Source organism: Somniosus microcephalus, chromosome 2 (assembly GCF_052327205.1).
Source record: "Somniosus microcephalus isolate GS21.2 chromosome 2, FLI_Smic_1.0, whole genome shotgun sequence".
In the NCBI taxonomy this organism is placed as follows: domain Eukaryota; kingdom Metazoa; phylum Chordata; class Chondrichthyes; order Squaliformes; family Somniosidae; genus Somniosus; species Somniosus microcephalus.
Window position 1 is genome coordinate 270,992,494 of NC_140988.1, and position 21,096 is coordinate 271,013,589.

At 45.0% G+C, this 21,096-nt stretch overlaps 1 protein-coding gene across 5 annotated transcripts in view; it reads left to right on the forward strand.

Annotated features, from left to right (window-relative positions):
* The window catches only part of dhx29 (DEAH (Asp-Glu-Ala-His) box polypeptide 29), a 147,917-nt gene that overhangs the window by 73,732 nt on the left and 53,089 nt on the right, over positions 1–21,096 (forward strand). For all 5 annotated transcript variants that reach the window (XR_015074354.1, XM_085972169.1, XM_085972182.1 and 2 more), the window contains 3 exons: positions 16,416–16,500; positions 19,785–19,873; positions 20,929–21,057. Coding sequence is in view for 4 of the 5 variants with exons in the window: in XM_085972169.1 (XP_085828295.1) it covers positions 16,416–16,500; positions 19,785–19,873; positions 20,929–21,057 (303 nt within the window). In the remaining variant the exon portion in view is untranslated. The remainder of the gene's footprint in view (positions 1–16,415; positions 16,501–19,784; positions 19,874–20,928; positions 21,058–21,096) is intronic.

The following is a 21,096-nucleotide window of genomic DNA, read 5'->3' on the forward strand; positions in this document are numbered from 1 at the left end:
AGTTCATATATCTTGGTGCCTACCTTGACTGCGTTACAAGGGGACAAGCAGTTGCAGCAGAAGCTCTGGGCTGCCAACTGATGGAACCATTGTTCAGTGGAATATAGTGCATGCCCATGCTGTGGTAAGAAGCTTGGGGGCAATGTATTTATATTTTGTGGAGTTGTGCTGCTTGCCATGTGGCTTGAAAAGTTCCGGTACCTCATTCTATCTGTGATTGTCAGTTGTTTAAAGATCACCAACACAAATTACTGTCCTCAGCGAAGAGCTACCTCAAAATTATGCCTGGTAATGAGAGATTGAAACTGTCATTCCTCTAATTCAGGTTTTAATTTGTGATGAACATTCCAGGCAGACTGTTCCTTTTGCAAGTGGCTTTGGTAAAGAAATGGAAATTAAGCAATTGGGGAGTAGTCCTCTGTCATGCTCAGTAATCTGATTTTTTAATTTTTTATTATTAATTCTCAGGATCTGGACTTCACTGGCAAGGCTGGCATTTATTACCCATCCCTAGTTGCCATGAGGTGGTTGATGGGCTGCCTTCTTGAACTGCTGCAGTAGTGGTTTGATACAGCTGAGTGACTTGTTAGGCCACTTTGGTGGCCAGTTGAGAGTCACTCACTGGAGCCACACATAGGCCAGACTGGGTAAGGAAGGCAAATTTCCTTCCCAAACTGGATTAATGAACTAGATGGGTTTTAACAAGAATCCGACACCTTGATGGTCACTTTCTAATGATAACAGCCACTACTGCATATAGCAGGCATGTTTTTGCGTAAAACCATCTGAACGAAGTTGCCCGAAGTTTCCACTTTCCGGCTGCCTCCCGTAATTATTACCAGTGCTTCAGTCAGCAGATTGAAGCTGCCTGCTGTCTCCATCAGCTGTTCGCACTGTTAACGACTACGGGAGGCATTTGGAAAGTGGACATTTAGCGCAATTTCAATCAGCTGTTCACACTGCATGCATTGCGAGAAATGCAGGAAGCTCTCCTGGTTCTCGCTGTGATGATTGACAACTGCAGGCTTCATGTAGTTACTTACCTGAAAGAAGTTCCTGACCAGTTCCGTCCCCATTTTGTACAATTAACAAAAGCCAAGAACACAGCAGCAGAAGCAAATGTGAAGACAGATTCGTATATGAACTGCTTCAATCAGCTGTTCGCACTGTTAATTATGGGAGGCAGTTGGAAAGTGGAGACATAGGGTAGCTTCACCAGGTAACTAATCTGAGGAAATTGAGGCAGGAGAAGGCCAGGAGTACCTTCTCATGTCTAATTTCCATGGATGTGCTAGGCCTGTGTCTGTTGTGTGGCCCAGGTTCCCCCCATTTGTCGAAGCCCCAGAATTCCCAGGACACTGTCAAGGGGGAGGACATGTGATATTGGCCCAGAAATTCAGGTCTCCACGGGTGAGTATGCATGGGGTACTCACCCGTAAGCCCAATGGAAGTGCCGGTTTCCTGCATGCACTGCGCATGCGCGGGAAACCGGCACTTCCGTTCCCCTGAACGAAGGGGTTCAGAGTTCGAACGCATGCGCAGGAGAGGCTGCGCGTGCGCATCGAACTTAGTTTTTTTTTGCAGGTTTTCCCGGGAGGGTAAGTCTCCAGAATTTACACATTTAAAAAGCAGTTGTAAGGCCTGCTTTTTACAAGGTAAGTGGTGAATTAATTAAAATTAAAACATTTTTTCCACAGGTTTATTATTTTTAAATACTTTAAAGAAAGATAAGTTTATTTTTAGCCCTGTTAGAAAATAAGATTTTTTTTTCAAAAATTTAAATTATTGTTTAAAATAGTTATTTCATGTAATTTATAGTTAATTTTTTTTTTTTAAATCACATTTTTAAAATAATTTGAAGACTTAGTGATGTTTTGGGGCCCGTAGCATTTATAAGCTTTGACGGCTCTTCCTGTCAAACTTATGAATGGAGCATTCCCTGCTCCGATTGGCTCCCCATGGCCCACGTGATCCCAGGGGACGTATCGAACTAACTGCGCCCCTGGGATACACAAGCACAGCGCGCCAGCAGTTGGAGCAGGCCCAGGATCAGAATTCCACACGGGCCCACAGCTCAACGGCCGGCGCGCTAGGTAAGTGCAGGTCGGGGGCTTACACCCGCGGGAAGCCCCCGACCCGAATTTCTGGGCCATTATGTTTCCGCTCTCGTTTTCTTCCCATAGCACCAGGTTCTATGGAGAGGAATATCAGAGCCTTATAATTGAGTCTGAACATGCCTCACACACAAACCTGGAGCACAAATGCTGGTCCCAACTTCAGCAACACAACCCCCTGGAATAACGGAGTGATGATATACAAGATAGCTCAACAAGCGACACTCCCCTCCGCATAGACCAACCCACCACACCACACACAGTGAACCAGGAGTCAAGCACCTCGCTCCCAGGACTGACCAATGACTCACTTATTGAAGAGGGACTGGGAAATACCCCCAAAGGTGGCTGATAACCAGGGCTGCTGAACTATAATGTTCAGTATCCTTGAAACCCTGAAGGGAAACAGATGAATGCTATTCAACCAGGAGAGCCATTGATGTGGACAACATGGCAGCCTTCGATGTGGACTTCACAGAACTTTAGCCCCCATGCCCACAGATCCACAACATCCCAGGCCTTTGTCACTCAACTCTCGGACAAAAGAGAGCAAATACAGGATGACTTGCTCTGTGGGTCGCCAACCTTTCCCCTCCTGCTTTTGCCAGCACTCTAGGCAGCTTGCACCTTCCCACAAAGTAGAAACATGCCCCTCCCTCTATCCAGGAAACATCCACTGCTGCACTCTGCAACTTCATGGTAACTACAGTAATTGAGAGAGAGCAAGACAACCCTACAAGGATTGTGGATTACTTTACCCCACAGTCACCATGACCAAACCTAGCGCTGATGTCTGCTGCCTGAGCATTCACCCACCCCACCAGGAAATAGGACAATATTCCAAGAAATTTCCAGTCACAAGAAGCTATTATATAATACTATGTGTAAAGCTGACCAGTTGTGCCTCTTGGTCGTTAAGGTACCCTACTCTCCATAGGCACATTAGGTATTGGGGTTGATTCTTTGCTGAACCAACTTGTAAAATTGTTTACACTATGGTCTGTCGCCCTGGTTGTATATATATCTTTTTCCCCAGTACTGTGTTTAAGTAAGTTCGCATTCACACCATCTTTTGATGGTCATCTAGGTTATTCCTGATGATGGTGACAGGGGAGTGGAGTAGGCCATTGTCTATTCCCACCCCATGCCTGGTCTTGTGTGTTTGGATAATAACTCTGCATATGTCCACCAGGGTCATTGGCAGAATACTCCACAGACTCCAATCCAAGATGCTGTGATTTAAGTAGTTTCAAATCCCCTGTATTCTCCATCCAAATTACAAGGTTCCTCCCCACCCTCTCCCTCTTTGCACTGGACATCTCAAGGTGCTTCACAGAGGTGTAATCACAAAAAAAAGGATTCCGAGCGAACCAAAAATATTAGATGGGATGATCAAAAATTTGGTTAAAGAGGCAGGTTTTGAGTAGTCTTAAAACTTTGGAGCGACCAAGGGGTTTACAGAGGGAAATCGAGATTGTTTAGCCTAGGCAGCTGAAGGCACAGTTGCTAATTGTGGGGCCAAGGGAGGGGGGTGGGGATGCGCAGGAGACTTGTCAGTGGAATAGAGAGGAGGCATTAGGGCTGAAGGAGATAAATAATAGTGAGGACCGAGTCAATGAAGCGACAAACACAACAAAAATTTTGAATTTGGGGCACTCGGTGTCGATGTATGTCAGAAAGGTGTGGTGAGGAATAGGACACAGACAGCAGAGTTTTGGATGAACTGAAGTTTACGAAGGGTAAAGGATATGAGGCTGGCCAGGAATATGTTGGATTATTCGAGTCTGGAGGCGACAAAGGTATAGATGAAGGTTTCAGCAGAGTTATTCTCAGAGGTGGGCAATATTATGGAGGTGGAAGCAGGCAGTCTTTACAATGAAGATGATATGGGGGCCGAAAAGGGGACAGTAGCATCGAGGTTATGTTAGTAATCCAGTAACCTGGTCTAACAGTCCAGTTGGATGATTAAAGCTAAACTTTACCAAAAGCAATGGCATGTTTCTTGATCAGAAGGTTGCCAAAAATATCCATGAGACCTATCCATTTGTGTGGTCATGATCCAGCTTTAAACATCTAGTAGTAATTCTAAACTCTGCCTGTACAAAAAAAAAACTGCTTGCTTGCCCTGTCGGACATACAAGATGACGTGGATAAATAGCACAACCTACCCATATTGCTCCTGAGAATGCTGCACTCCATACTTCCCTACCTCTTCGACCGGTTTCAGATTGTACCAGGCAAGGTTCCAGTGGAGCGACCTCGAGACCTGTATCCAGGCTTCTCTGGTCAAGCAATAAACTCTCAAAATGTCTCATCTGCAGCTTGCTAAGCAAGAAGGAGGGCTCAATCATGCATACTTCAGACACTGCTATTGGGCATCCCAACTCCAGGGAGTTATGGCCTGGAACTGGGCTGCCCCATAACCTTGGCTGAACACTGAGATCAAGGCTTCCCATTCTCTCCCACACAGTCTGCCCTTCAAAGACACCAAGAAAAGTCTGACAAAGGCCCAGAAACATCAGGTAATAACAGCAACATTGCTTAGATGGAAGGTGCATCTACCTGGAAAAACCTTTTTCCAATCTGCTGATGCTTTGGAAAAAGAACTGGAATTTATGTTGTGCCTTCAACATCTTTGGGACATCTCGGAGTACTTTATAACCAGTAGATCACTTTTGAAGTTATGTAGGTAAAAGGAGCAGCTAATTTGCACATAACATATCACAGAGCATACAAGATGAATGAGCAGAAATCTATTTTTGGTGATGTTAGCCAGGACACTGGGATAATTCTCTGCTCTTCAAACAATGTCTACCTGAGTTGATGGGCAGGACCTTGGGTTCATCTGAAAGACACCACCTAAAACAATGCAGCACTCCTCTTAATACTGTACTGAAGTGTCAGCCTTGATTATGTACCCAAGAGTTGAACCCTCAACTTTCTGATTTTGAGGTGAATGTAAATCCCCAGAAATATATTTTCACCACGTTTGCTTCTGGATCAAAAAATAACACACACAGTCTTCAAGAAATCTGGGGAGCGAGACCTAAACTGCAGGTGACATGGAAAGAATGGAGAGCAGTATGGATATAGGCCCTCCCCTGACCTGCAGCACACACAGAAATCACACACAAACCCCACAGTGCAGATAGAGGCCATTTCGGCCCATCGAGCCTGCACCGACACATATCCCACCCTATCCCCGTAACCTCACGTATTTAATCCCCCTAACACTAAGGGTCAATTTATCATAGCCAATCAACCTAACCCGCACATCTTTGGACTGTGGGAGGAAACCGGAGCACCCGGAGGAAACCCACGCAAACACGGGGAGAATGTGCAAACTCCACACAGACAGTCGCCTGAGGCCGGATTTGAACCCGGGTCTCTGGCGCTGTGAGGCAACAGTGCTAACCAGAATGTGCAATGGCCAGATCAAAATAATGGATCAAACGTACCACATCCCTAGGTCCACAGATTCCTTCCTGGGCACGAATAATGGAGGGGCTGAGGCCAGAGGGGTGCACTGCTGCAGATGTTCTGACCCTGCTTCTCATTTAGCCTTTTTGGGCAAATATTTGTACGTCCATAGACTGGCCACTCGGTCATTACAAATCTGAGCTCCTGTCTGTTGGGCTTGCCCATTAAGCACTGATTTTCTCCCCTGCACCACATAGACAAGCGCAGCTGTCACTACTAGTTGCATGATGATGTTTGCCTTCCCTCAGCAAACATAGGTGATGCACCTGTGGGAACTATGGGGAAATAATAGGCAGTCGGGAACTCGTTCCTGGAAACGCATATAGCCCACGTATATAGGCCCAGATCACCCCTCAAGAAAGTCAGAGGGGGACCACAAGCTAGCAACCCCCATTATTCCACAAAGGCCCATGTCAGAGTTCTTCAAGGCCCACCGTCATAATTGCAAGAGCCTCAGGCACGTACCCCCTGACACAGCCAAACCCCGTGGTCCCTTTTCAACTTCATCCTTTCCAAGCATTTTCAAAATCTGCCAGTTACCTCAAGGTGCATAATGTATACTGTGATGAACTACAGTGTCTTCATTACAACATGTACTTTTGTCTTGTGTATTGTAAACAGTGAGTGGTTCAAGTGGTGTGTGTTATCCAAGAAAGAAAGAGCTTACATTTATATTATGCCTTTCATGTCCTCAGGACACCCCAAAGTGCTTCACAGAAAATTAAGTACTTTCCAAGGGTAGTCACTGTTGTAATGTAGGGAAACATAGCAACCAATTTGCACACAGCAAAGAGGTAAATGACCAGATAATATATTTTTAGTGATGTTGATTGAGAGTTAATTATTGGCCAGCACACTGGGAGAACTTCCCTTCTTTGAAAAGTGCCATGGAATATTTTACGTCCCTGAGAGGAAAGACGTGGCCTCCAACAGTACAGCACTCCCTCAGTAATGTACTGGCGTTCAGCCTAGATTATGTGCTCAGGCCACTGGGGTGGGGATTGAACCCATGACCTTGTGCTACTACTGAGCCTAAGATTTATAGTTTTTCTCTTTGGTATGATTACTGAAATTGTACATGATATTCTAAATGTGTTCTGACTAGTGTATTGTAAAGCATTAACACGACCTCTGTAGGTATATTCTAATACTCTGGCTCTATTTCCAGATATATATTTGAATTGCTTTGCCACATTGGCTAGTTATATCTACTGTTAATCATAGAATCATAGAAATTTACAGCACAGAAGGAAACCATTCGGCCCATCTTGTCCATGCCAGCTGATAGAGCTATCCACCCTAATCCCACTTTCCAGCACTTAGAACATAAGAACATAAGAGATAGGAGCAGGAATAGGCCATTCGGCCCTTGAATGCCCCGCCATTCAATAAGATCATGGCTGATCTGATCTTGGCCTCAACGGCACTTTCCCGCCCGCTCCCCATAACCCTTGACTCCCCTGTAGCTCAAATATATGTCTATCTCCGCCTTGAATATATTCAATGACTCCGCCTCCACAGCGCTCTCGGGTAGCGAATTCCAAAGATTCATGACCCTCTAAGAGAAGAAATTCCTCATCTCCGTTTTAAAATTGTGCCCCCTAGTTTTGGATTCCCCCACGAGGGGAAACAAAGTCCCTCCATCTACCCTGTCGAGCCCCCTCAGAAACTTATGTTTTAATAAGATCACCTCACATTCTTCTAAACTCCAATGAGTATAGGCTCAACCTTTCTTCATAAGACAACCCCTTAATCTCAGGAATTAACCTAGTGAACCTTCTCTGAACTGCCTCCAATGCAAGTATATCCCTCTTTAAATAAGGAGACCAAAACTGCACGCAGTACTCCAGGTGTAGCAAGACTTCCCTACTTTTATACTCCATCCCCCTTGCAATAAAGGCAAACATTCCATTTCCCTTCCTAATTACTTGCTGTACCTGCATGCTAACTTTTTGTGTTTCATGTACGAGGACCCCCAAATCCCTCTGTACCGCAGCATCATGTAATCTCTCCATTTAAATAATTTGCTTTTTTATTTTTCCTACCAAAGTGGATAACCTCACATTTTCCCACATTATACTCCATCTGCAAATGTTTTACCCACTCACTTAACCTATCTATATCCCTTTGCAGACTCTGGGGTAAATTTTCATAAAGCTGTCGGGAAGGAGGCGGGACTACAACTTTCGGGTTTTAGTCCCGCCTACATCGACGTTTGGCCAATCCACACGATTTTCCCTTGATTGACCTTGTTAAGCCCGCCCAGCGGGCTAAGCAGGCCAATTAAGGGCCACCCAGCAACAGGTGATGTCACAGACTGAAATTTCATCTGTCAAGAGGTCTTGACAGATGAAATATCAGTGTTTAACAGCTGTTTGAAGCTGTCAAACACTGACAGTCTGACTTCTAACCTGAGTCCTTCTACACAGACTCAGTTAGAAGTCTCACCGGCAATGAAAGCTGAAGGCGGTCACTTTTGACAGCTCGCAGCCATTTTGCTTTCAGTGCCGGCTAAGTGATGGACTCCCGAAACCTAGAAGAGGAAAGGCTGTTAAGGTAAATACAGGTAATTTAAACTTCTTCACACACTTTAGACACACCAAACACACTTACCTTTGCACTCATGCACCCATCACTCACCTGAATACCGACATCGCGACCCCTCCAAGTCCTTCAACCCGATGGCCCGCCTGCTCTAACCTGGCGTGGTTTGGAGCCGTCGGGAATCCCACACGACACCCCTCAAAATAGGGGTTAGGCTAAAAACTGCCTGTTAACCACCTGTTAACAGGCAGTTAATTGGCACTAATCCCTTCCCGCCTCGGATCGGCGGGTATCCGCCTCCCCTGAAACTTATGTGGAGGTGGGTTTTGGGCAGGATGGTGTCGGGACCCCTGAAATCGGGATTTCCCCCCCGCCACGCCTGAAACCCTGCCTGACGGCTCCAGGAAAATCGACCCCTTTGTGTCCTCCTCACAACTTGCTTTCCCACCTGTCTTTGTATCATCAGCAAATTTAGCTACAGTGCACACTGTCCCTTCATTCAAGTCATTAATATAGATTGTAAATAGTTGAGGCCCCAGCACTGATCCCTGTTGTTCTGTCCGTGTATAATAAGACACAGACTGCAGGAGAACGGTACAACAGGTGTTTACTCAACGTGGCTCACACTGGAACTGATCTGTACAGATTACTACTCAGTGCTATATACAGGTGTGCTCACTGCGGTACTGCAGTATACATGAGTTGTAAAAGATAGTTCCTCCCTTAAAGGTATATACATTACAATTCCTCCCCTTTTTAGATTAACAGTACCGTAACACTCATTTAACAATTAAATATCAAACTAATTACAATTAACACTTTTAACATGCAACATTAGCTGAAAATAGTCTATTTATATATTCAGTCTTTGGGGAGGCTTCCTGATCCTTTCTGGATAGCGCCTTTCCCGAGTGTCTTGCTCTTGGTGTGGAGGCGATTCTGGCCCCCTGTCGTCGGTTGGTTCATCAGTTTCCGATGCTACTGTTTCTGGGGCAGATGCGACCTGTACGTCGGGTTCATCACCAGGTACGTATGGGCGAGGTATGGGGTTGACTTGTTCCTGTGACTCTAGGATCTGGTCAGCATGGTGTCTCACGATGTTCTCCCCAACGTCCACTGTGTACATTAGTGGGCCCTGCCGTGTGCATATCGTTCCTGGCTGCCATTTTTCTGTTCGGTAGTTGCGGGCCAAGACTGGTTGCCCTACATTGAAGCTCCTTGTTGGCTTCTCATGGATGTGCTGGAATTGCTTACTCTCAACATCTCTTCGTACGTTTGGTCTGAGCAAATCCAGGCGAGATCTTAACCTTCGGTTAAAGAACATCATGGCTGGGGCCTGGTTGGTGACTGCATGTGTCGCATTCCAGTAGGCGAACAGGAAATTGTCCACCTTGTGCTGCAGTGGAATGTTGTCATTATACATAGCCTTTATTGCCTTCTTAAAGGTTTGTACGAACCTCTCAGCCAATCCATTTGTGGCTGGATGATACGGGGCGGATGTGTAATGCCTTACCCCATTCTTTTTCAAGAACCTCCGGAACTCTTCGGACACAAACTGTGGTCCGTTGTCGGAGCAAATCTGTTCTGGCAAGCCATTCCTGGCAAAAATGGTCCGTAGGACTGCAATAGTTTTCTCCGTGGTGATGGAGGACATTTTGATGACCTCAGGCCATTTCGAGTGCGCATCCATGGCTATTAAAACATTGAGTCCATGAATGGACCAGCAAAATCAATATGCACCTGTTGCCATGGAGATGAGGGCCACTCCCATGGGTGTAGAGGGGCCTGTGGTGGTGCATTTTGGACTTTCTGGCATCCTGAGCAGCTCTTGGTCAGGTCCTCGATTTGTTTATCGATTCCCGGCCACCACACATAAACCCTGGCTAGGCTTTTCATTTTTACCCCTCCCAGATGACCCTCATGAAGCTCATTGAGCACTCTATCCCTTAACTTGGGTGGAATTACCACTCGGGATCCACACATCAAGGTCCCCCGGCACACTGACAGCTGTTCTCTCCTTGTCGAGAATGCTGGCAACAGTGAGTCACCATGTGCTGGCCATCCCTTCACCGTCAAATCATATACCCGAGACAGTGTCGGGTCATTTCGGCTTTCCTTTTCAATACAAGCGTTAGTTACCGGTAGGTATTCAACTATAGTCGAATGGAATATTTCGACAGGATCCACTGCTGGTGCTTCCTCCGCAGTAGGCAATGGCAGGCGTGATAGCCCATCAGCATTTCCATGCTGTTTCGTGCCCTTATATTCAATCTCATAGTGGTGCGCCCCTAGAAAAAGTGACCATCTTTGTAGTCGTTGCGCAGTCATCACCGGAACGCTCTTCTTCGGATTAAAAATGGAGACAAGAGGCTGGTGATCAGTCAGCAAGGTGAATTTCTGCCCGTGCAGATAGTGATTGAACTTTTTCACTCCCCACACTAGGCTGAGGGCCTCCCTGTCAATCTGGGCTTAGTTACGCTCGGCTGAGGTTAGTGATCGTGATGCAAAGGCTATTGGCCTCTCTGAGCCATCCGAGAATTTGTGCGACAGCACCGCTCCAATGCCGTAGGGTGACGCATCACATGCCAACCGAATTGGTAATGCTGGGTTGAAATGGGCCAATACCTCTTTCGATGTGATTAGTGTTTTGCTCTTCTGGAAAGCTCGTCTACATTCGTCACTCCACTTCCATGGCATCCCAGTTTGCAGTAGGGTGTTCAGTGGGTGTAGCATTGTAGACAAATTTGGCAAGAACTTATGGTAGTAGTTCACCAGCCCGAGGAACGACCTCAGTTGTGACACATTTTCCGGTGCTGGAGCCTTGACTACTGCCTCAATCTTCTCTGGGGACTTATGTAACCCCTCTTTATCGATAACGTGGCCACAATACGAGATCTGTTTTCTAAAAAACTCGCATTTGGGGCGGTTAGCTCGGAGCCCATATTCCTGCAATCTAGTGAGCACCTGCTCCAGGTTGGCAAGGTGATCACTGTCATTTTCGCCCGTGACCAGGATGTCGTCCAAATAACACTGGGTCCCTGGGATCCCTTGCAGGACTTGTTCCATTGCCCTCTGCCAAATAGCCGGAGCTGATGCTACCCCGAATACCAGCTGGTTGTATTGGTAGAGACCTTTATGGGTGTTGATTGTGAGGTATTTTTTTGATGCTTCTTCTACCTCCATTTGCAGATACGCCTGGGCCAGATCAATCTTAGTGAAGCATTTCCCTCCAGATAGTGAGGCGAAAATATCTTCAATCCGCGGAAGTGGATATTGTATGGTGTGAAGGACCGGGTTCACTGTTACCTTAAAGTCCCCACAGATGCGAACCTTCCTTGGTTCCCCAGGCGTGCTGCTCAACGACTTTTTCACCACAGGGATGATGGGCGTAGCCCACTCGCTCCAGTCTACCTTGGACAGTACACCTGAACGTTCCAGACTCTCCAGCTCTGCTTCGACGGCTGGGCGGATCGCATAAGGTACCGGTCTGGCCGTAAAAAATTTTGGGCTTGCGTTTTCTTCAATTTTAATCGTCGCTGTCATGCCTTTTAGTGTTCCGAGTCCTTGCTGGAACACTTCTTTCGCGTTAGTTAGGATCTTTGACAGTCACCCAGGTGTGACGTTGTCATCCTTTTTGTCAGCCACAGTCAGTGCCTGTATGGAATGCCAATCCAGTTGTATTTTCCGGATCCATTCGCGTCCCAGTAATGGTGGTCCTCCATCTTGCAATACATACAGGTCTAGTTTTGGTGTTTCCTTACCGTTATATATAACGGTCACCCTTATTTTTCCTTTGGGGTAGACTTTTTGCCCCGTGTACGTCTTCAAAATAATTTTTGTGTCTCTCAAGGGTATGTGTGAGAATAGCCGCTCGTAGTCCCGTCGGTTTATGACTGTTAGAGCTGATCCTGTGTCCAATTCCATCTTTACCTGGACTCCTGCTATCTTGAGAGTGACCCAAATGGTTCGGTGATCCTCCGTTGTGATCACATTATGTAGTTTCAGACAACTCAGTTCCCTGCTTTCGGAGTCGCTATCACTCTTTTGTTTGTCTGAACTATTCTCCGTCATCTTATGTACCTTCTTGTACTTTTCTTTGGTAGGTTTCTTATTGCTGGTTTTCTTTCCTGACCTGCAGACTCGTGCTATGTGTCCTACTTTTCCACACTGTCTGCACACTTTGTCTTTGAACCAGCAATCATTTTGGTCGTGTGTTGTTCTGCCGCAGCGATAGCACTTCTCTGTTCCATATGACATTTCGTTTGTGCCATATTCTTGCGGTCTCTGTTGTATCTCTGCAGCTCCCTGTGCTGCTGCTTCATATGATACCGCAATGCTGAAAGCCTTTTCCAATGTAAGGTCCTTTTCAGATAAAAGCCGTTTCTGGGTTCCTTCAATTTGAAGCCCACACACAAACTTATCCCTTAAGGTATCTGCCAGTCCCGCTCCAAACTGGCAGTGTTTCGATAGTTTGCGCAGTTCTGTTAAATAATCAGCATTGCTTTCATCCTTATGCTGGTTCCGTTTGTGAAACTTGAATCTTTCTGCTATCAGCAGCGGTGTGGGGTTTAAATGTTCCTGTAGTATCGTTACTATGTCTTCAAAACTCTTTTCCATTGGCTTCGTTGGGGTTACTAGATTTCGTAATAAACCATACATCTTTGCACCCATTAAATTTAACAATACCGACGCTTTCTTGTCATCTGACACCTCATTTGCCTTGCAGTACACCTCTATTCGTTCGACATATGTAGTCCAATCTTCGACTTCATTGTCAAATGCGGTGATACTGCCACTCTTCGGCATTTTGGGTGTGGTTTAAAATGGCGTCTCCCGCGCTTTCCTTCCTCCCCCGCTGCTGCCAACGCCGCTCCCGGCGGTTCTCGTGGCAATGGCGGCGCCTCGCGGGTTCCTGTGCGTCTCTCTCTCCCTCTCTTCGACGCTGCTCGGCCCCTGAACACCGGCTGCACCCTGTGCACTCTGCCCTCTCTCTCTCCCCTGTTGACGCTGCTCGGCCCTTTGCTGTGCCGCTCGGCCGGGCTCTAGCCCACCGCTGTCCGGGAAGGGTCTGCGCACTACCTGTTGCCAGCCCGTTTCGCTGGACCACCTCGACTGGAAAGCCAAGCCTGGCTCTCGACAGCCTCCCCCGCAATTCTCGAGTCTCTGCTGGATGACTGGGCGGTTGCCCGTGGTCGACGCCCGAGCCTCTGGCCTTGACCTCTAAACCACTGATCTCCAGGAACGAATCCCCGGGAGGTGATGCAGAGTTGCAGGTAGGTTCGAACTTGCCTTGTCGCCAATGTTGTGTCCGTGTATAATAAGACACAGACTGCAGGAGAACGGTACAACAGGTGTTTACTCAACATGGCTCACACTGGAACTGATCTGTACAGATTACTACTCAGTGCTATATACAGGTGTGGTCACTGCCGGTACTGCAGTATACATGAGCTGTAAAAGATAGTTCCCCCCCCCCCCTTAAAGGTATATACATTACACCTGTGGCACCCCACTAGTTACAGTTTACCAACCAGAAAATGACCCATTTATCCCGACTCTTTGGTTTCTGTTAGTTAGCCAATCCTCTATCCATCCATGCTAATATATTACCCCCAACCCGGTGAGGTCTTATCTTATACAGTAACCTTTTATGCGGCACCTTATCGAATGCCTTCTGGAAATCCAAATACACTGCATCTACTGGTTCCCCTTTATCCACCCTGCTCGTTACATCCTTGAAGAACTCTAGTAAATTTGTGAAACACGATTTCCCTTTCTTACAATCAAGCAGAAGCAACATGGTTTTATTATGATTTTCTAAATGCCCTGCTATTACTTCCTTAATAATGGATTCCAGAATTTTCCCAATGACAGATGTTAGGCTAACTGGCCTATCGTTTCCTGCTTTCTGCCTCCCTCCTTTCTTGAATAGGGGTGTTACATTTGCAGTTTTCCAATCCACTGGGACCCCTCCAGAATCCAGGGAATTTTGGTAGTTTACAACCAACACATCCACTATCTCTGCAGCTACTTCTTTTAAGACCCTAGGATGTAGGACATCAGGTTCAGGGGACTTGTCAGCTTTTAGTCCCATTAGTTTGCCTAGTACTTTTTCTCTAGTGATAGTCATTGTTTTAAGTTCCTCCTTCCCTATAGCCCCTTGATTATCAATTATTATTGGGATGCTTTTAGTGTCTTCTACTGTGAAGACCGATACAAAATATTTGTTCAAAGTCTCTGCCATTTCCCTGTTTCCCATTATTAATTCCCCAGTCCCATTCTCTAAGGGACCAACGTTTACTTTAGCTACTCTCTTCCCTTTTATATACCTGTAGAAGCTCTTACTGTCTGTTTTTATATTTTTTGCTAGTTTACTTTCATAATCTATCTTCTGCCTCTTATTTTTTTAGCCATCCTTTGCTGGTTTCTAAAATTTTTCCAATCCTCTGGTCTACCACTAATCTTCATAACATTGTATTCCTTTTCTTTCAATTTGATACCATCCTTAAATTCCTTAGTTAGCCACGGATGGTTCATCCTTCTCGTAGAGTCTTACTTTCTCACTGGAATATACCTTTGCTGAGAGTTATGAAATATCTCCTTAAATGTCTGCCACTGCTTATCTACCGTCTTACCCTCTATTTTCCCAGTCTACTTTAGCCAACTCTGTCTTCATACCTTTGTAATTGCCTTTATTTAAGTTCAGGACACTAGTTTCAGAGCCAAGTTTCTCACCCTCAAACTGAATTTGAAATTCTATCATGCTATGATCACTCTTCCCTAGAGGATCGTTTACTATGAGATCATTAATTAATCCTGTCTCATTACACATTACCAGATCTAAAAGAGCCTTCTCTCTGGTTGGTTCCACAACGTATTGTTCTAAGAAACCATCCCGAATACATTATATGAACTTATCCTCAAGTCTACCCTTGTCAATTTGATTTGTCCAATCTATATGAAGATTAAAATCGCCCATAATTATCACAGTAAACTTGGTCCGTAGCCTTGTAGATTATGGCACTTCAAGTGCATATCCAAGTACTTTTTAAATGTGATGAGGATCTCTGCTTCAATCACCCTTTCAGACAGTGAGTTCCAGAGCCCCACCACCCTCTGGGTCAAAAAATGTCTCCGCAAATCCCCTCTAAACTTCCAACCAATTACTTTAAATCTATGTCACCTGGTTACTGACCCTTCCGCTAAGGGAAATAGGTCCTTCCTATCCACTCTATCTCGGCCCCTCATAATTTTATACACCTCAATTAGGTCTCCCCTCAGCCTCCTGTTCCAAAGAAAACAACCCCAACCTATCCAATCTTTCCTTGTAGCTAAAATTCCCCAGCCCAAGCAACATCCTCGTAAATCTCCTCTGCACCCCCTCTAGTGCAATCACATCCTTCCCGTAATGTGGTGACCAGAACTGCTCGCAGTATTCTAGCTGCAGCCTAACTAGTGTTTTATACATTTCAAGCATAACCTCCCTGCTCTTATATTCTATGCCTCGGCTAATAAAAGCAAGTATCCCGTATGCCTTCTTAACCACCTTATCTACCTGTCCTGCTACCTTCAGGGATCTGTGGACATGCACGCCAAGGTCCCTCTGATCTTCTGCATTTCTCAGTGTCCTACCATTTAATGTGTATTCCCTTGCCTTGTTAGCCCTCCCCAAATGCATTACCTCACACATCTCCCAATTGAATTCCATTTGCCACTGTTCTGCCCACCTGACCAGTCCATTGATATCTTCCTGTAGTCTGCAGCTTTCTTCTTCATTATCAACCACACAACCAATTTTTGTGTCACCTGCAAACTTCTTAATCATACTTCCTACATTTAAGTCCAAATCATTGATATATACCACAGGTATAGTCCAAGGTTGCTTTTAGGTTTCCATATGCAAATTCAATTCTGTTTATTGTATCTTGTCCTTCAAGTTTTTTCAACCTGTATTGACCACTGGAGTTTAATTTCTCAACTTGATAGACAACATTCTGGTCAGTTTCTGGACTCTCTTCACAAATTAGTGTATGTTCCTTCTCCACAAATTGACTTAACACCTCGATACTTTTTTAATTGGTGTGTGATTTTTAACGTGCTGGGAGGGTGAGGAGTGGGTGTTGTGTTATTGGGGGAGGGAGTGGATGTGTCAAGTAAATGCTCTCTTCTTCCCTTCCCTCAGATGAACTTGATAGACTACTTCTTTTGTTAGACTGATTTTCTTATTTTTAAATGACATCTTCGTATAAGTTTATTTTTATGTTGCTAAATCTGTAGGTACAAAGTGATTGCTTTGCACTCCATCCTTTCATCACAAGATCAAGCTGCAGCCTTCACAGTCCCACCACCAGGGGTGAGGAAGGTAAGTCTGGTTTTATCAGATCCCTTCTTAATGTTTTATTCCAATTACATTAGCCCCAATTTCTCCAGTCTTCATAACTGAAGTGGCAGAAACAGAAGTAGTAACGGCATATAGATATTTAGACAATGGCTACATATGCTTCATTTGAAGAATACCAGCCAGAATATGATAGTTCTTGATAAGGGAGAGCCAATGCAAGTTATGCAAAGGGAAAATCGATCAGCAAATAATTGAAGACAACTGGTGGTTTTACCAGAGGTTTACACACAAATCTTAAGATTAAACTAAACAGAAAACACCATACACCTAAGACATAGGTTTTCAAACTGACGACCCTGGATGTTGGCTATGCCTGGAAAGGATCCCAGAGAGCTTGAGATCCTCAGTTTTTTCCCCATCTATTTCCTTACTAGCTTGTTTCTCTTTTCTAAACTAATTTTAAAAATGCTTTGTGCAGTGTTGACACTTTTTCTTATAGGTAGCTGACACTGTCTCAGGGATGTGTGTATCCTTATTTGTCAACTGCAGCCCTAAGGAAAAGAACCAATTTATCACCACTTCTGCCCAATGACTCCGAAGGCTTCCCTTGCTACTGCGACCACAAGGGTGAATGGCAAACCTGATCTTTTGGTCACTGATGAAGACGTTTTCATTTACAACTTCATTCAGTGTTTTCTGTTCCTATCTAACCTTTTGGAAGGCATTGTAATAAAAATAAATCCATTTTGCCCCAAAGTTAGTAAACGCTATAAAGAAAATAGTAATTTTTCATGGCTGGGTAATATATTTTGTAATGAGTGATATGCTGGCTCACTGGAAGAGGTGGAAAGTTCAGTCTGACTTTTTTTAAATGAATGGATTTAACATGATATAAATGACAAAACATCAGAAAACGCTGGAAAAACTCAGCAGGCCAGGCAGCATCCGTGGAGAGAGAAACAGAGTTAACGTTTCAGGTCGAAGACCTTTCGTCAGAACTGGAAAAAAGCAGGAAATGGAAAGTTAGTTTAGGGGCTGGGAAAAGGGGGAGGGGATGAAAGAACAAAAGGGAAGGCCAGTGATAGGATAGAAAGCAGGAGAGATTAAGAGACATTGAGAGACATTAAGAGATATTCAAGGCAAGAGGAGGTGGTAATGGGACAGGTTAAGGAACAAAGGATGGCTCTAGATGAAGTGTGAATTGCGCTGGCAGAATGAAGGACAGCTGCCATGTGGGAGGGAAGAAAAAAAGGCCGAACAAAAAGTGTGGATAAAAAAAAAGAAAATATATATATGTGATAGGGGCCGAGGTTATGATCTGAAATTGTTGAACTCTATGTTGAGTCCAGAGGGCTGTAGAGTGCCTAATCGAAAGATGAGGTGCTGTTCCTCATCTCCACCTGGACCATGACAGAGGCCCAACCAGTCCCCATCCACCACCACCCTCCTCCGCCTGGCTGAACTCGTTCTCACATTGAACAACTTCTCCTTTGACTCCACTCATTTCCTCCAAATCAAAGGTGTTGCTATGGGTACCCGCATGGATCCTAGCTATGCCTGCCTTTTCGGGGATATGTGGAGCACTCTTTGTTCCAGTCCTTGGGTCCCCTCCCTCACCTCTTTTTCCGGTACATTGATGACTGTATCAGTGCCGTTTCCTGCTCTCGCCCCGAGCTAGAAAATGTCATTCACTTTGCTTCCAATTTCCACCCTTCCCTCACCTTCACATGGTCCATCTCCGACTCTTCCCTTCCCTTCCTCGACTTCTCCGTCTCCATCTCTGGGGATAGGTTATTGACAAACATTTACTACAATCCCACTGACTCCCACAGCTACCTGGACTACACTTCCTCCCACCCCGCCTCCTGTAAGGACTCTATTCCATTCTCCCAGTTTCTCCGTCTCCGCCGCATCTGCTTCGACGATGCCACCTTCCATACCAGTGCTTCTGACATGTCTTCCTTTTTCCTCAACCGAGGATTCCCTTCTACTGTGTTTAACACGGCTCTCGACCATGTCCATTCTATCTCCCGCATTTCTGCCCTCACCCCTGCCCCTCCCTCCCGGAACCATGATAGAGTTCCCCTTGTCCTCACCTGGATGGGGACTGGTTGGGCCTCTGTTCAAGGAAGAAGCGGAGTGCCCTCAGGCCTTCCTGGTGGGGGATGGAGGTGTAGAGGGATTGTACATCCATAGTGAAAAGGAGGTGGTCGGGGCTGGGAAACTGGAAACTGTTAGTGGCGGAGGGCGTCGGAAGAGTTGCGGATGTAGGTGGTAAGTGACTGGACAAGGAGAAAAAATAGAGTCGAGATAGGAAGAGATAAGTTCCGTGGGGCAAGAACAGGCTGAAACGATGGGTCTACCAGGGCAGCCCTGTTTGTGGATCTTGGGAAGGAGGTAGAAGCGGGCTGTGCGGGGTTGGGGAACTATGAGGTTGGCGGCCGTGGGGGGGAAGATCTCCAGAGGAGATGAGGTCAGTGACAGTCTTGGAAACGGTGGCTTGATGTTCGGTAGTGGGGTCATGGTCCAAATGGAGATGAGGAACAGCACCTCATCTTTCAATTAGACATTCCACAGCCCTCTGGACTCAACATAGAGTTCAACAATTTCAGATCATAACCTCGGCACCTATCACATATATATATTTTCTCTTTTTTATCCACACTTTTTGTTTGGCCTTTTTTTCTTCCCTCCCACATGGCAGCTGTCCTTCATTCTGCCAGTGCAATTCACACGTCATCTAGAGTCATCCTTTGTTCCTTAACCTGTCCCATTACCACCTCCTCTTGCCTTGAATATCTCTTAATGTCTCTCAATGTCTCTTAATCTCTCCTGCTTTCTATCCTATCACTGACCTTCCCTTTTGTTCTTTCATCCCCTCCCCCTTTTCCCAGCCCCTAAACTTGCTTTCCATTTCCTGCTTTTTTCCAGTTCTGACGAAAGGTCTTCGACCTGAAACGTTAACTCTGTTTCTCTCTCCACGGATGCTGCCTGGCCTGCTGAGTTTTTCCAGCGTTTTCTGTTGTTATTTCGGATTTCCAGCATCCGCAGTATTTTGCTATGATATAAATGACATATGGACATGAATGGTCATTGAATTGGTGCATAGTTTTATTTACGTCAATTATTGGTTCTGTGTTTAAAAATTGTATCTAACTTTCAGCAAACCATAAGGTATTTTGTGGTCGAGTTGTTTATCACAACTGAAGGCTGCAGGATGGTGGTATAAGTTGAAATTTAATGCGGGAAAGATGATGAAATCGTTTGTAGCTGATGATTTAATTGTCTAATCCTTCACTTTTCAGATTGTTTTGGCAACAAACATTGCAGAAACGGGTATCACAATACCCGATGTTGTCTTTGTCATTGATTCTGGAAAGACTAAAGAAAACAGGTTTGTTTACAACCAGGTATTTTGTCAACATTCTTTTAAACACTGACTGGGTTGTAGCTGCCTTTCAGATTTTATAGTTCAATAAAAGTTATAAAATATGTTTAAAACTGTCTTACAAATACAAAGCAGTATAATTGCAAACAATTCTCAATTTTTGTCATTACTTAAGGCTAAAGTATTAAATAGTAATCTGTTCTGCAATACATATTGGGGTAGGAATTGTGGTCGGAAGCGTATCTCCAGTGTACGCCTCCGACCTGCGAAACAAATCTGAACCTGCGTCCAGGTTGTGGAGAGTCCCGGTCTCTGGCCTCCAGGCGGACATCTGCGTAAAGGCCCACAGATCCTAGGGGCACAGGCGATTCAGAAGCATCCCTAGGATCATGTGGGCACAGTCTTCCAATCACAAAGGAGGATTCCATTGCAGTCATTCACAAATGAGATGCAATATAATCCCCAAATAATTAAACAATTTACACAATTCTAATAAATCTAAATGTATTGAATTTCAATTTTATTCATAAGTCCCTTCATTACACCAACCTCAATAAAAATTATATTTTAAAATAATTTTAAACATCTTAATCCAGGCCAATATTTGCATGAACTAATTTATTGTGTATGTGCATCATTTTTTATTTTTAAATGTTTAATTTGAGGTTTATATGTACCCTTACACTGATGAAAGCAGGCCCTACACCTGCATTTACCAGCCATAAGAGTTTTGTGGGCAATTGCTGGGCAGTTGTTGGGTAAATAGCCCAATTCTGCACCAGCAATACAGTGTTTCCAGTCAGTTCGGATGATCTATCGAGGCATACCTTGCCAGATCGCAAGTTCCGGATTTCGCGCATGCGCCTGGATGTTGCTGGGCCTTTGAAATGGATTACGATGGCGTACTCAGAGTATGCCGTCAGAGACTGCAGATTCCAGCCCAATATATGCAACTGAATGACATCAATATTAAATTATCCAAGTACTGAATATTTTTCATAGCTTTTAAAATAACAGGCTACATGTTTGTATAAATATACACACATTTTAAATGTTTGTAGGTATCATGAAAGTAGCCAGATGAGCTCGTTGGTGGAGACCTTTATCAGCAAAGCCAATGCTCTTCAGAGGCAGGGTCGAGCTGGGCGTGTCAGAGAGGGATTCTGTTTCCGTTTGTACACACAAGCAAGGTGAATACTCAGAAAATCTGTAACATTACTCGTGTCTAA